The 16,146-nt window shown below is 38.3% G+C and overlaps 1 protein-coding gene across 2 annotated transcripts in view; it reads left to right on the top strand.

Annotated features, from left to right (window-relative positions):
* LTBP1 (latent transforming growth factor beta binding protein 1) overlaps positions 1-16,146 on the top strand; it is a 380,067-nt gene that overhangs the window by 352,309 nt on the left and 11,612 nt on the right. For both annotated transcript variants that reach the window (XM_075862823.1, XM_075862821.1), the window contains 6 exons: positions 126-290; positions 516-602; positions 1,130-1,258; positions 4,543-4,683; positions 6,381-6,551; positions 10,539-10,655. In XM_075862823.1, coding sequence (XP_075718938.1) covers positions 126-290; positions 516-602; positions 1,130-1,258; positions 4,543-4,683; positions 6,381-6,551; positions 10,539-10,655 — 810 coding nt within the window. The remainder of the gene's footprint in view (positions 1-125; positions 291-515; positions 603-1,129; positions 1,259-4,542; positions 4,684-6,380; positions 6,552-10,538; positions 10,656-16,146) is intronic.

Raw genomic sequence — 16,146 nt, 5'->3', positions numbered from 1 at the left:
AATGTTTTGGAGATGACCAATATCCATCAGCAATGTGAAAATATTATGTCTAGTGCAATCCTGCCTGCAGGACCAAAGTAGCTAAAAAATGGGCTTTTTACTGAACAAATTTTATTTATTTGCAGATCATTATGATGAAGAAGTAAAGCAGTGCTACTATAATCTCAATAATGTAAATTTCTGTGAGAACGTACTGACTGTAAATGTTAGCAAGCAAGAATGCTGCTGTACTTTGGGTGCTGCCTGGGGAGATACCTGCGAGATGTTTCCATGTCCTGTGTTAGGTTCTGGTATGTATAGCCAGGCTTTGGATATTGTCCTGTATAAGTTTACAGAAGATGGGAAAACCACCCATAATGCTATAATAATCCCATATATTAAAGTCACTTGTAAATTGTGTTAGGAAATTGTGAGTGTCACATTGCCGTACTTGCACTATAGTTAGTCAGTGCATAAGACAATATATTCTTATTATATATAATGAATGCAAATTAACATGTTTCTGCCTCTCTTAGATGAATATGCTTTGTTGTGCCCTGAAGGAAAAGGCTTCATACCATCCAAGGAATCCCTTTACGAGGGGAATGGCTTGACCTACCAAGGTTAGTCTTTACATCACTATTTAAGTGATGTATTACAAAAACTAATTTGTACTTTCTATACAGATAAAATGTGTATAACAGTTTTATGTGAGCCTGGGCACGATGAAAAATTCAGAATATGTGCTGTAAATGGTGCAAAAATGGCAACATTAGCTGGAGTACCAGGTTATCCTACTATAGGACTACCTATGCATAACAACTTTTACTGAAAACCTCTTTTAAGCTATATTTACACAACCGAGTAAAAAACGGTCGATTTGCACCCATGTGCGTCTTGAGTCTATTGAGGGATCCGGGAAAACGGCAAAAATAGGACATGTCTTATGTTTTCCTGGGCTGTTCACACAGTCCGTTAAAAAACCAGCCATGTGAATAGCCCCATAGACATGAATTAATTTTAATTCAGTTGTGTGACGGTCATTAAAAAAACGGACGTCACGTGGCCGACTTTCCCTGTCGTCTGAATAAGCCCTTAGTCTTGTGTATTTCTGAAACGACCTTATCCCGTCTTATGTCTCTTTTTGCAGATGCTGATGAGTGCATGTTGTTTGGAAGTGAAATATGTAAAAACGGCTTCTGCTTGAACACAGAGTCAAGCTTTGAGTGTTACTGCAAACAAGGCACATATTATGATCCTGTGAAGTTACAGTGTTTTGGTAAGTCAAGTAGGAACATTGAAGTAATGCAGTACAATTGTAGAGCGTCCTACCACTATGGATAGTTCCGGGTGTATAAGGGTAAGTTCACAAAGAGTTTTTTGACACGTTTTTTGACGCGGAACCCGTGCCAAATACTGGCCGAAAATGCCTCCCATTGATTTCAATGGGAGGCGGAGGCGTTTTTTTCCTGCGAGCGGAAAAACCTTCTCGCGGGAAAAAGAAGCGACATGCCCTATCTTCTACATCTCTGACCTCACATTAACATCAATGGGAGGAAGAGAAAGCATATTTCACTCCGTTTTTTCCCCGCAGCGCTCAATGGCCCTGGGCGAAAAACAGCGAAAATCGGCGTGCAGGCAAAGCAAAATCTGCCTCAAAATTCCAAACGGAATTTTGAGGCAGATTTTCTGCCTGCAAAAAACTCTGTGTGAACCTACCCTTACTCGAGTGTATTTTATTTTTATTTTTTTAAAACTTGTTTATTTATAAACATTTTCAAAAGTGCAAAATTACAAAGACTGATCACAAACAAAATATTTTATAAGCAGGCCAATTCCAAGGTTTGGAAGGCATGAAAAATACAGTTAGTTAGCTGCGCCGAAAGACATAATAGTGAGTCCAAATAAAAGACTAATTGTGATTGGTCACATGTTAAAGCCTAGTCATGACACAGATGTGTGCCAACAATAGGGAAGGGATGGAATGGATAGCAGTGAAATAACGCAATGGATCGGTACATTAGAAAGTATCGACCTGAGCATGATAAGGCTGTTATATAATAAAAAATATCGGCCGCCTACAGATCAGGCGCAGGAGGCCATTGAGCGAATGCAGAGAAGAGCACCAGGGAAGGTGAGGAAAGAAAAGAAGAGAGAAAAACAAGAAGAAAGAAGAAAAAGGGAGAGGACCGAGAACCTGTCAGCGACAAGCCCAAACTGCTAACAACTGAAAAAGGCTGCCTTATTATGTGTGAGGGCTGAGTGGGTTGGACAAATGGGGTATTGCCAATATATCAGCCCAAGGGGACCAAATAGCTTGAAACTTCTCCACTTTATCCAGAAGTATAGCTGTCAATTTTTCATTGATCATGTACCAGGACAGCCGTCTCTTAACCTCAGTGAAATCAAGAGAGGGTTTTTTCCAGGCCATCTCTATGGTTTGTTTGATGGCCAAAAATACAAAAGAATTTAGAGTCAGAGCATGGAGGGGACAATTGGGATTCTTTTTATTAAGAAGGGTCTCCCAAGGATTTTTTTTTACCAAGTTATGTCCATTAGGTTAGGATCAAAATGTACACTCGCACCCAAAGCGTTCACACTCTAGAGCAGCTCCACCATGTGTGTAACATGTCTCCCAACTCCTGACAGCCCCTAAAGCAAAAGGGTGAGTATCCCAGGACTGCGTGAGCAATACGGGAGGGAGTTGGATAAGACTATTTGATTTTGAAGTCGAAGTTTATATATCTATGTATTCATGCATTGAATTGCCATAAAATAAGCATTATTCTGCTTATTTATTATGTATATGTATTGCAATTATGCAATATTATGGTATATAGAAAATTATACTAGATGTTATTTATATTGGTAATTTAATTTTTTATTTTTTTTATTTCACTGTCATTTATTTTGTTAATTGGAAAATATAATTCTATTGTAAAGGGGTTTATCTCTTATATGAGCTAAAATACACTCAAGCCTGCTCAGCGGTTTCCGCAACTCCTATAGACATTATTTGAGAGAGCCTAAGGGTCATCTTTCTATTCAGTCTCCTCTGGGATGTGGCTGCTACTGACTGCCTCTGCTTGCGGAATGGGAGTCAGAGTACCCCTTGTCCCCCAATAGGTGGGCAGAGGCAGGACACCCACCCTTTTAAACAGTTATAGAATATAATTTGGATATACAAATTACATCTAATTTTACAGTACATGGTGGCTCATGAATTCTTCAACTATAAGGCTGTATTCGCACATCGTGATAATGGGGTAGCACAAAACAGCACCACTGCCACAGTACAACAAATATGTTAATTAATATGTACGTCAAGAAGCAGCCTTAAGAAATTATGGTAGATCTGCTACTGTGGAAAGCCATATCATGGTACCTCATGGTTCATGGTCTGTGATAAATACTTGTGATTTGACTGTTAGGCCCTGTTTACACAGAGATTTTGCAGGTTCAAAAATCTGCCTCAAAATTCCTCCAGGTATCTTGAGGCAGATTTTGACCTGCCTGCACTCTTTTTGCAGTGTTTTTCGGCCCCCACCATTGAGCGCCGCGGCCAAAACCACTTCCCCTGCCTCTCATTGATGTGAATGGCAGGTCAGAGACGGAAATGCCTAAAGAAAGGGCATGGCACTTCATTTTCCGGCGATCATTTTTTTACGCTCGCGGGAAAAAACGCCCCAGCCTCCCATTGAAATCAATGGGAGGCGATTTCAGAAGTTTTTTGGTGCAGTTTCCGACCACACCAAAAAACCTGCTGCAGTTTTAACACACCAAAAAAACTGCGCTATCAATTACTGCATCATATAAACTGGATTTAAAAAAATGCAATTTAGTATAATACATTTTTTTTGCTATGGATTTTCAGTGTGAATCCACCGCAACAATAAAATGTGACCCACCTGTAGCATGTGAAAATAACCCAATATATATCTAGTGTTTGGTGAAAAAAGAAATTAATATTTTGTGCATAAAGTAAGTTTACCATTAGTGTAAAGTTTATTAATTTTCACAAGAATCCATAAATCTGTGATTAACTTGGAAATGTGAGCTGTTTTGCTAATAATACTGGAGTGTTGACTCTCGTAAAGTTCATTCGTAGGTCCTCTGTGAAAATCCTTCTTGTGAAGCGTGATTATCCAGCTAATTTTTGTAACCTGATGCCACACTTTCTCCGCAAAATCACCTTCTTCTGTCTTCAAGTTTTATACCACTTGCAAATCCCACTGTAGCCCTCACAAAATGTTCTGCTGGATAAGCGGAAAAGATGTAGACCCAGCAAAGTATCAAAAGGGAGGAAATAATTCTTAAAGCCACAACAAAGGAACCCTTTGGCTCTTCTTCCCTATATAACTATATCCAATTTCATGGCTTGTTCTGATTATTTACCGAGTGTTCATGTACAGCTCTGCTCCGCACAGCTGCTGATTTACTGTGGGCTTAACAATAGAATGGACTGCCCTGGACGTAGTCCCACATAGTCCCACATAGCGCTTACAGGGATCAGTACTAACAATGTAACAAGTGTTAACCACTGTGTTTTCTGTTAACCTTTAGATAATAATGAATGTGATGATCCCAGCAGTTGCATTGATGGTGAATGTTTAAACACGGATGGGTCATACAGCTGTTTTTGCACTCGTCCTCTGGTTCTGGACTCTACAGGAAAAAGGTGTATTGGCCCACAGGACTTAGTGGGTAAGTAAGACAGTAAAATGCTTGAAGAACTAAAGGGATGGGGTGATAGTTGATAATATTTAATAAAGGAGCAACAAAAGGAAATAAAATAGGTAATATAGGATTTGTTCTGAAAAATTTTGTTGAAAATTGGTGACCGGCTGTACCAAATGTTCAATAGATTGATCTTCTTTCCAAATCGATCTAACATGTCTATTGTTAGTTTTGAGCTTATTTAATGTGCTAATGCTGAAAAAAAGATGTGTTGGGTTACACTACAGGATTTCTGAAAAAAAGAGAAACGACTATTTTATTAAACATAATAGACAAATATTGTCCCTGGCTAAGGGTCGCATTTATGTCCACCATCAAATATACCCAAGTATTGAGTTCGGAATAGGCAATTTTTCTTCTCAAATTTTTGCCAAACCCTAATAATATCTTAAGATTTTAAAAATTTAGATTGAATTTGTGATGTACAGTAGATCACAACAATGTATCATGGATAAATGAGAAATCTTTATAATATTATTTAAACTGCTCAATTTTTACAACAAGCAAAATGATCCTTCCAGAAAAGCCTGAGAGAGGCCAACTGAAATGATCATTCTGTGATTAAAGAAAAATGTAGAACTGAGAGGAAATGCTACTGCGTAAGTGAAATACATGATAATTGGATCTTTAGCGATAAATATTTAGATGAGTTTTTCCAAGACTTAAATATTGATGGCCCATCTGCAGGATAAGTCATCACAATTTGTTCAGTGGTGGTTTGAGCACCAGGACTCCACTTATAAGTCCCGCAAAAACCATTTATGTGAATTCCAATTGAGATCTAAAAATATCTCATGGGTGTGTGAGGCTTACCTGCTATTTATTTTCTAACGTTGGCTGCTTTTTATCTGTGCTCCATTAGGTTTGGTTCACACATGGCTGATTCTGCTTGGAAAATCCAGTACAAAGTACAGTGTAGTGCAAGTAAATAGGGTTTAGAAAAAAAATATGCCCAGAATTTAGAGCATGTTGGGGATTTAAAAATGTAAGTACATATGTTTTACTCTGATCCGGGTGAATTCCCGATTTTTTCAGTAAACTGAAATCGGCAAAATATTCTGGTGTAAATCGAGATGTCATACATCCAAATTTACGTCAGGATCTTAATTGGGACTTCTACTTTCACTGACGCGGACAATAGCTTACAAGTTTCTGGTTACTCTCACCCTTACTCATAGCTCTGAGTAAGGGTTAGCGTAACCTGAAAAGCGTAAACAACTGTTGTCTGCATTAAAGCATGTCTTCTGCTTTTGCATCTCTGGAATAAAAGATTATGATTTTAAATGTGGGACTACAACCCTTTGTTTCCGAGCATCTGTTCAGTTCACCACCCATGGACCTGGCTGGCGTTTGCCTACTTTCTTCTTTTTAAGACTGCCCTGAAGTAAAAAAAAAAACTGTCAGGTAATTGCCTCATTTATACAGGTACATAAGCCATAGTAGGAGAAGGAGACTGGGGTATTACTTTAATCTTTATTAGGCTCTGTTACAGCACCCGACATGGTTGTGCTGTGCCCGTCAATGAAACTTAGTGACAGAGGCTTTGTAGTACGGTCTAAGAAACACCTTCTTAGGATTTCAGACTTTCCAATCTGTGCTCAGAAATTCCTGCTTCCTTTGTACATCGTTTCTTATTGTCTGTGCACCTTTTGATTATTTTTCAGAACCTACAGAGGAAACCGATGTATACCAAGATTTGTGTTGGAAGAACCTCAGTGAAGACTATGTATGCATTCAGCCTTTATTGGGAAGGCAGACTACTTATACAGAATGTTGCTGTTTATATGGAGTAGCATGGGGAATGGATTGTGCTCTCTGTCCAATGGAAGGTTCAGGTGAGGTAACCGCATTGATAACGTAAACCAGGCTCATAATCTCATTTCTCATTTACATATTAATTATTTTATTTTTTTATGTGGGAGAAAACCAAAGTACCTGTAAGGAAACCCAGAGAAACATAAGGAGAACATACAAACTCCATGGAGATGTAAAAATCGAGAACACCAGTGCTATATGACAATTATCCTAACCACCGAGTCATTCTGTTGCCAATGTGATAACATAAATGTGCTTTAAAAACTGAGATCAAAAGGGAATCAACTACAAAGGAATGGGCTATTTTCCATGGAAATGGCATTGTACCCTAAAATGCTGTAGTAACCACTGAGTTTACTGAGCATCCAATCTCTTTGGTCCAAACATCTGTGGGGGGTTTATTTGTTTAGTATTTTTTGTAAGTTGGCACCGCTTCTACATTGAAGTTGAGTCTTATGTATTCTCAAGGAGGGAAGTTGTCCAATATACAGGACAAAGACAAGCATTCTTAGAAACATATGTTTAACTGTAGACAGTAGGAATATTGAAAATGATCTTGGATCATGGCCATATACAGTTATACACTGAAAGGTCTCCCAATTGCTTGTAATATCCTTTCAATTTATTGCGCAGACTACAATTTCTGTCATATAAGGTAACATTTCACAATCTCTTATTTCCTGGAGAATTTGCCACCCCAAGTAATAGTATTATGTAATCTTAAAGAATAGCAATTACAAGCCACCAGAGCTATATAAAGGCGTTTGTTGGATAATGCTTTTTCGCTATGGCAGAAAGTGGTTGCATTGGCTCTCAAACGGGCTTTTACACCTTGAAGCCATAGGATCATACATATATATCCTGGAGTGAGTCCAGCACTTGATAGTCATCGGTAATATTTACTGTTTCCATAATACCTAATCATAGTATCTGGTTGAAAGATTTATATCATCCGTTTCAGACAAGGGCGTAATGTCTCCACAGTGGACGATAATTTGTCTTCCTGAAATGTGTAGATAAAATACTGAAAGTGTTTGCTTAGACACAAGCACACAGTAGTCATTTTGAAATAAAAAACCTGAGGTTTCTAGAAGCAGTCAGACCCCCGCCTAACTGGTTCATATCCCAAGAGCCTGCTGATACAGCTCCCAGACATGAGGAAGGATGTGTGGCTGCCTGACCAAAGTTACAGCCATCTGGAACAGGCTATAAATTGTCTTTTTCAAAGATGTTGCCTTAAAATTAGCTCTGTTGTAAATTCCCATTTCAATTGCAGTAGCTCCCAGGTTACTTTTTCCATTTTCACTTGAACTTTTGTCAGCTTCTGAGGAGGCTTTATGTATTTCTACAGATATAATTTAATCGCTAAGAATTATTTAAACAAAATTTGAAAGCTGCACGAACAAGAATCTAGACTAATAGTGAAGAGCACAGTGGGCTATTGTAAAGCTTCAGCAAAACAAAAGTTTTACTCTTGTAATTATCCATTGAGGAATTCTTAAAGAAATTGTCCAGTCATAAGAAATTGATGGCCTATCCTCAAGATGGGCCATCAATATCTGATCGGTGAGGGTCCGACTACCAGCACCTCCGCCGACTAACTGTTTTAAAGGGGCCGAAACGCTTGTACTTCCCTTTCATTCCTTATCTGTTCGTACTCTGAATCGCCGATGTATACTTATGGCGGCGGTTCACAGTATTACAGCCTTCTCCCATTCAAGTGAATGGGAGAAGGCTGTAATACTGTGAACTTCCGCTACAAGTTTGATTCACAGTACGAGCAGTAACAGTAATGAAGGGAAAGCAGCACCCATATGAGCGCCCCGGCCCCTTCAAAATAGTTGATCGGCGGGGGTGCCGGAGGTGGACCCCTAGCAATCAGATGTTGATAGCCTATCCTGAGATTAGGCCGTCAATTTCTTATGACTGGACAATTCCTTTAAGATTTTCTAATGAATGCTTTTATGTCTGTGCTATTTGCCAGTCAGTGGCCCAAATACATTCGGCCATTGCTTAGCAGCATTTAGGGGACCAGTCACACATCTGGAATGTGTCACTCACTTTCATTGCGTAGGGTTAGTGGTGTCTATTCGTATGTGCCACCACCTGCTCTTCTGGTTCTGAATGACCAAGAAAGGAAGGCATAATACAGTAGCTATCATTCTCCATGAAAAATCTATGACTTTATGAGTCATTTTTTGTATTTATTGATATCATCAAGAGATGAGTACAGGGTAATAAGCAATACGAATAGCATTATGAGAAATGGATACTGGAACAACTAGATCACAGTTGGAATACAAATACTATGAGGCCATAGGTTTGAAATAAAAAGAAGATTTTGCATAAAAAATGCTTGTGTGGTAGCATCTGTTGCATTATCAGCTTCAGAGTGGATTCTAAGGGGACCACTCTCTATACATTATTTTCCAAAGGGCAAGAAAAAAAAACATTTCCCAACTACATATATAGAAAAATTTTAAATATAACTTTTATTATTACAATTTAAAGCAACATTAAAGAAACATACATTATTAAAATAGCCAATGCAAACTGACAGTGAGTAACCTACAAGGCACAATGCCTAGATTTTACTATGTTGATAGCAAGTTAAAGGGGTTCTCCAGTCCCTAAAAATTGATGGCCTATCCTCAGGGAATAATGCCAGAAATACAACATATGGCCGCTAAGCCCTGCTGAGCCCTCTGATTGGCTGCAGTGGTTACATGCTACGTAGAAAGAAATGTTTACTTCCGCTAAGAAGAAATGTTTACTTCCTGGATAACCCCTTTAACACCAGAAACTTGCACCCCCAATCTCATGTGGGGCACCCAAACTTGTGGAAATGCAGCTCAACAGGATGCAACTTTATTTCTAAGTTTTTTGATTGGGAAGTGTTATATAGGCAACAGTTTGGCAGTGTTATTTGTACACTATATCATTATATTCTTTGGGAATCATATAATACACCATAAGGAGAGGGGTGCATCAAAAGAAGAAACTGCACAGGGCACCATCCAACGTAAATCGGCCTTGCCTGTTAACAAGCTAAAGGCACAATTGCTGACTTTGCTTTAAATTTCTAGTTACGCCCATGGCTAGTTGTATTTTAAGAATAAAAAAATAATAATATAGTCCCAAATATGAAAATTAAGAATTGAAACCAAAAATGAGTATGCTTCTGTGAACAAGAAGTATCTACGGAGTATAGAAAAGCACATCTCCTTCATGTATCAACTCATTGATATTCTGAATGAATTATGACATTCCCTCAGGCTATCTGTGCCATAAAAGAGGACTCGAGTCATTCAAAATATGACGGCAACACTTCTGACATTCCATCATTTTATTTATGACTTTAAACACATTTATCAGTTTTAACACACGAGTATTGTGTGTAGAAAACAAGCAAGACGTCCTCATTATGTGGAATAAGTATTTGTCTCACAAGTATCTGTAAGGCCTTTAACTGGTGGTGGGTCACCGGGGACTTTAATTTGATGTGGCAAGCAAATAAGACAGTAAACATAGTTGCTCTAAACTACAGGAATGTGAAGCATTGCAAAGGAAAATGGTGTTGTTTTTTTCTAAATATATATATTTTTTACAGTTGTTTGCCAATGGGTGCTTTTCGTGACAATGTGGAAGGAGGGCTAGTATGGCTCCTAACCTAAATTTCCTAATATGCTATGCTAAAATGGCATAAAATAAACATGTATAACAAAAACATGTGATGTAAAAAAAAAAAATTCTCCCAAATGTCATGTGAAAGCAACATGAGATACTGTGGATAATTTTTATCTAACAGTCCATGTTTTTTTTAGACATAAGGATCTTGAATCTTGATGTTTTTGCTTTGTTCTGTTTTGATTTCCCATTATATTGTCATATAATAGTATGGTTGTAATACAATATGGTTGTAGGTTTTAAAGGAAAATCCTTATTATATAATGTATATAAATTGAAGGATATGCTAGCCATCACAACCTTATTATTTTTATGTGCAGAGGACCATGCATTACTTTGCAACCTTAAAGAGCCAGGATTTAGGCGACCTTATGGAGAAGATGCACTTGAATTTCGAGACTATTCAATACACCCCGATCCATATAGCCTTCAGGAACGTAAGTAATACAAATCTAAAATCATTCTTCAAACTTAGAGTACTAATCTATGTAAAGCCCTCCCAACTCCAATTATAAAACATCCTTCACTCACATTTCTTTAATGTGCTACAAAAGGGGCTAGTTTTTGTGTGGTCAAAATTTATAGAGAAAAGATGCATTCTCCTCTGTTACCATACACGGAAATAAAGGAAAACGAAATGAGTCCATCCTCTTCCGGTATATTTTAAGATCCGGTATCATAAAAGCCAGCCTGATTCAGGAGTTCTTTCAAATAGCTCAAGAATAAAAACTGTAGTAGACAAAATGCAGAGTTGAGCTGTATATAAGTTACGTTTTCTGGGCCCTGAAAAGTCATAGATAGCATCTGGTAAGTAACTGAAATAATCTTGCTGATTGGAATGGTTACTGACTTAAACTCGGAATGTGGTAGTTTCCATGACGATATAAATATATATATATATATATATATATATATATATATGTATATATATATATATATATATATATAGATCACTAAATGACCAGCCTTTCTAGTTAGCTTAGCACAACCATGTGATATCCTGTGTATAAGTGATAAGTGGCGATTCTGGAAACACCCCTTTAAAACCACTGACAGGTGAAGTGAGTAACGTTGATTATCCCATTACAATGGCTCCTGTCAAGGGAAGGGATATATTAGGCAGCAAGTTAACAGTCAGTTCTTGAAATTGATGTGTAGAATGCAGAAAAAATGGGCAAGTGTAAGAATCTAAACGAGAAAAGAGACCTAATGTGATGACTGCGGTGTTCCCGGTATGCAGTGATTGGTATATACCAAAAATGGTCCAAGTAAGTACAACTTTTGAATCGGCAAGTCATGGGCGCCCATGGCACATTGATGCGAGTGGGGAGGGAAGGCCAGCTGGTCTGGTCTGATTCCACAGAAGAGCTACTGTAGTATGAATCATTAACCCCTTAATAACCGGGCATGTTTGTACCTTAATGACCAAGCCAGATTTGTCAAATCTGGTATGTCTGACGTTATCAGAGAATAACTCTGTGAAAGTTTTGAATATCTAAGTAATTCTGACATTGTTTTTTCGTCACATGTTGTACTTTATTTTAGTGGTAAAAGTAGACTGATACGATTTGCGGAAATTAATTAAAAAATAGAGAAATTGAAGAAATTTTGTAAAAATTATCATTTTTTCCTATTTTTAACTGCAATATGTGACATATGTACATACATACTGCACAATTTTTTTAATTAAATATATATTTCCATCTCTTTACTCTATTTTGGCAGCACTTTAGAAAAAAAAATTTTTTTTTGAGCAATTTGGAAGACTTACAAATTTAGTAATCATTTTATACATTTTGAAGTACATTTTGTTTTCCTGCACCAAGCCAGGTTTTCAGAGGCTCATAGGTCTCAGAATGGTGGAAACCCCCACAAGTGATCCCCTTTTGAAAACTACACCCCTTTTGACCCCACAGTTTTTTTGTAAGAATTCATGCAAAGCAGGCGTAAAAAAATATAATTTCACTTTTTTCATAAAAGTATCACTTTGATGACCGATTTCTTTGTAAAGCGACCATGAGAATGAAAAAACACACCCCAAAATCTATCACCCTGTTTCTCCTGTTTTCAAAAATGCCCCCATTGTGACCCTAATGCATTGCTTGGACACACGACAGGGCCCGAAAGGGAGGGAGGACCCGGAGGCTTTCAGGACTCATATTTTGCTTGAAAATGTTTTAGGCCCCACTGTACATTTGGAGAGGCTTTGAGCTGCCAGAACGATAGAAACTCCCCATAAACGACCCTATTTAGAAAACTAGACCCCATAAGGTATTTATTTAGGGGTATAGTAAGTATTTTGACCACACAGTTTTTTGCTAAATTTAATGCATATCAGGTGAAAAAAAAAAAAATTCACTTTTTTCATAAAAGTATTTGTTTGAAGACCGATTTCTTTGTAAAGCGAACATGAAAATGAAGAAACACACCCCAAAATCTATCACCCTCTTTCTCCTGTTTTCAAAAATACCCACATTGTGGCCCTAATGCGTTGTTTGGACACACGGCACGGCCCCAAAGGAAGGGAGCACCCGGAGGCTTTCAGGACTCATATTTTGCTTGAAAATGTTTTAGGCCCCACTGTACATTTGGAGAAGCTTTGAGCTGCCAGAACGATAGAAACTCCCCATAAACGACCCCATTTCGAAAACTAGACCCGTTAAGGTATTTATCTAGGGGTATAGTTAGCATTTTGACCACACAGGTTTTTCGCGAAATATATTGGAATTAGTCTGTAAAAATTAAAATGTACTTTTTTTCTGAAACAACATAGACATTTTTATTATTTACAAGGAATAACGAAAAAATGCACCCCAACATTTGTAAAGCAATGTCTCCCGATTACGACAATACCCCATATGTGGTAATAAACTGCTGTTTGGACCCACAGCAGGGCTCAGAAGGGAAGGAGCGCCATTTGGATTTATGATTTTGCTGGAATGGTTTTCGGTGCCATGTCGCATTTGCAATGCACTGGAGGGACCAAAACAGTGGAAACCCCCCAAAAGTGACCCCATTTTTGAAAAACCTTCAAGGAATTTTTCTAGGGGTATAGTGAGCATTTACACCCCACGGGTCTTTTGCAGAGTTTATTAGAATTAGGGTGCGAAAATTAATATCAAAATTTTTTTCCACTAAAATGTTGCATTTTCTCATTTTCACAAGGGATAAAGGAGGAAAAAAAAAAATTTTTTATAAAGCAATTTCTCTCGAGTACGGAAATACCCCACATGTGGTCATACGTTTTTTTCATTAGAAATGAATTAACCCTTTCAGGACTGATCCAGTTTTTGCTTTCTTATTTTAGATTTTCCCTCCCCGCTTTCCAAGAGCCATAACTTTTTTATTTTTCCATCAATAGAGCGGTGTGCGGGCTTATTTCTTGCGGGAGGAGCTGCAGTTTTTATTGGTGCCATTTTTTGGTACATAAAAAGTGATTCAAAAGTTGTACTACATTTTTTTTTAGAGCGAAGGTGACAAAAAAAAAAAAAGCGATTTTGGCGGTTTCAATTCTTAAATTTTTTTAAGGTGTGCACTGTGCAAATTAAATAATGGTATATTGTAATAGTTCGGACTTTTACGGGTATATGTAATCTGTGCGGAGAACATCAGGGCATAATAAGAGGGTATAATAATGGGGTAAATAAATAATAATTCATAGATGTGTGGCCGGTGTCGCACTGATAAATGGCGCCCGATCTTATCCGCTTTTGGAACACTCTGCACATTTTGCATCGCCATATTCTGAAAGCCAGAACTTTTTTATTTTTTCACCACCGGAGCCCTGTGAGGGCTTATGTGTTGCGGGACAATCTGTAGTTTTCATTGGTACCATTTTGGGGTACGTGCGATTTTTTTTTTTATCACTTTTTGTTCAATTTTTTTGCAATCCTGAGCAAAAAACAGGAATTCTGACACCGTTTTTTAGGTTTTCTTTTTGCGGCGCTCACCGTACGCTATAAATTAAATTTTTACTTTATTCTGCGGGTCGGTACGATTACGGCGATACCAGATGTATTTAGGTTTGGTCCTTTTTTTTAGCGTTTGCACAATAAAATGACTTATTTATAAACAAAAAAAATTTCTGTGAGAGCCATCATTTTTTTATTTTTTAGTCAAAAAAGCTCTAAGGGCTTGTTTTTTGCGGGACGGATAGAAGTTTTTATCGGTATTATTTTCAGGTACATGCGACTTTTTGATCACTTTTTATTCTTTATTTAGGGAGCGGTGGTGACCAAAAAAATTGCAATTCTGTCGTAGTTTTTTATTGATTTTTTTTGGGGTGTTCATCGTGCGGGAAAAATAACATTGCAGTTTTATAGTTGGGGTCGTTACGAACGCGGTGATACAAAATATGTGTACTTTTTTAACGTGTTCATTTTTTTTCTATAATAAAAGTCTTATTATAGGAAAAAAAGCATTTTGTGTTTATAGAACTTATAACTTTTATTTTTACACTTTTTTGAAAACATTTTTATTACTTTTTTTTACTTTTTTTACTTGTCCCACTAGGGGACACTTAGACTTGCAGCTTTGATCGCTGCTAGAGTACATTACACTACACACGTAGTGTGATGTACTCTAACTGTCATTGTGACGTGACTGTCACATTGACAGGAAGCAGAGGAGGACCGGCTGGAGGCTGTTCCTCCGAGGCTTCCGTACATGGCAACCCGGAGGTCATTATCTGACCTCCGATTGCCGTGACAAGCATCGGTAGCCCCCACGATCACTTAGTGGGGGCTGCCGATGTGCTTCAAACCACTTAAATGCGGCGACGGCAATCCGTCGCCGCACTTAAAGGGTTAACTGCCGAAAGCAGCGGCGATGGTGCTCTGTCCAGCAAGACTGAGACTGTCTAGGACAGCTGTCAGCGCGCGTCTGTCACTCTGTGTTTACACAGAGTGACAGTTTGAAATGCGGACGAAAATGCACGTCCTGGAGCGGGAACTAGCAGCCGACCAGGACGTGCATTTTCGTCCTTGGTCGTGAAAGGGTTAAAGAAGTTAATGTTGACTATGATAAAAAAGGAGTCAGAAGACACAGTGTATCGCAGCTGGTTGCATTTTGGGTTGCGTAACCGCAGACCAGTCAGGTTGCTCTGTCCACCGCTAAAAGCACCTACATTGAGCACATGATAATCAGAACTGGACCATGGAGCAATAGAAGAAGATGATCTGGTCTGATGAATCCCCTTTTCTTTTACATCATGTGCATTGATGGGTGCATGTGCACCTCTTATCTGGAGAAGAAATGGCACCAGGATGCACTTTAGGAAGAACACAAGCTGGCGTAGGCAGTATAATGGCCTGAGCAATGTTCTGCTGGGTCATAAAATTCATGTGGATGTTACTTTGACACGTACTGCCTACCTAAACATTGATTCAGACTAAGTACATCCCAATATGGCCACAATATTCCCTAATGCCAGTGGCCTCTATCACCCGTATAGTTTGTTCCATGGAGGCCCCACCTCACAACTTACAGGACATAAAGGATCTGCTGCTAATGTTTTGGAGCCAGATATCACAGAACACTATCAGATATCAGAGGTCTTGTGGAGTCTATGCCTCCAAGAGTCAGAGCTGTTTTGTTAATACGAGGAGGACCTACACAATATTAGACAGGTGGTTTTAATATTATGGCTGAGTGGTATATATTTTAATATATGAGCAATGGAAAAGAAACCTAAAGGACAATACACATACAAGTGTATTCTTAGGATGTAAGAACCCATAGCAGGAAATATAATAACTACGAGCACTCCAGATGCACATTCCACTATTATTACTGTAATTTAATTTAGAGCCCCAGAAAGATGGGTATTTCTGATTCTGGGAACATACACTAGCTTTGGAACCCCTTAAGACACCACGTAAATGGGTGCCAGCAACATGTAGGCTAGTCTGTCTGCCAGTTACTGTCAGC

The sequence above is a fragment of the Rhinoderma darwinii genome, chromosome 4, assembly GCF_050947455.1.
Source record: "Rhinoderma darwinii isolate aRhiDar2 chromosome 4, aRhiDar2.hap1, whole genome shotgun sequence".
NCBI lineage: Eukaryota > Metazoa > Chordata > Amphibia > Anura > Rhinodermatidae > Rhinoderma > Rhinoderma darwinii.
The sequence above is the reverse complement of the archived record's forward strand: the minus strand, read 5'-3'. Positions and strand labels throughout refer to the sequence as shown.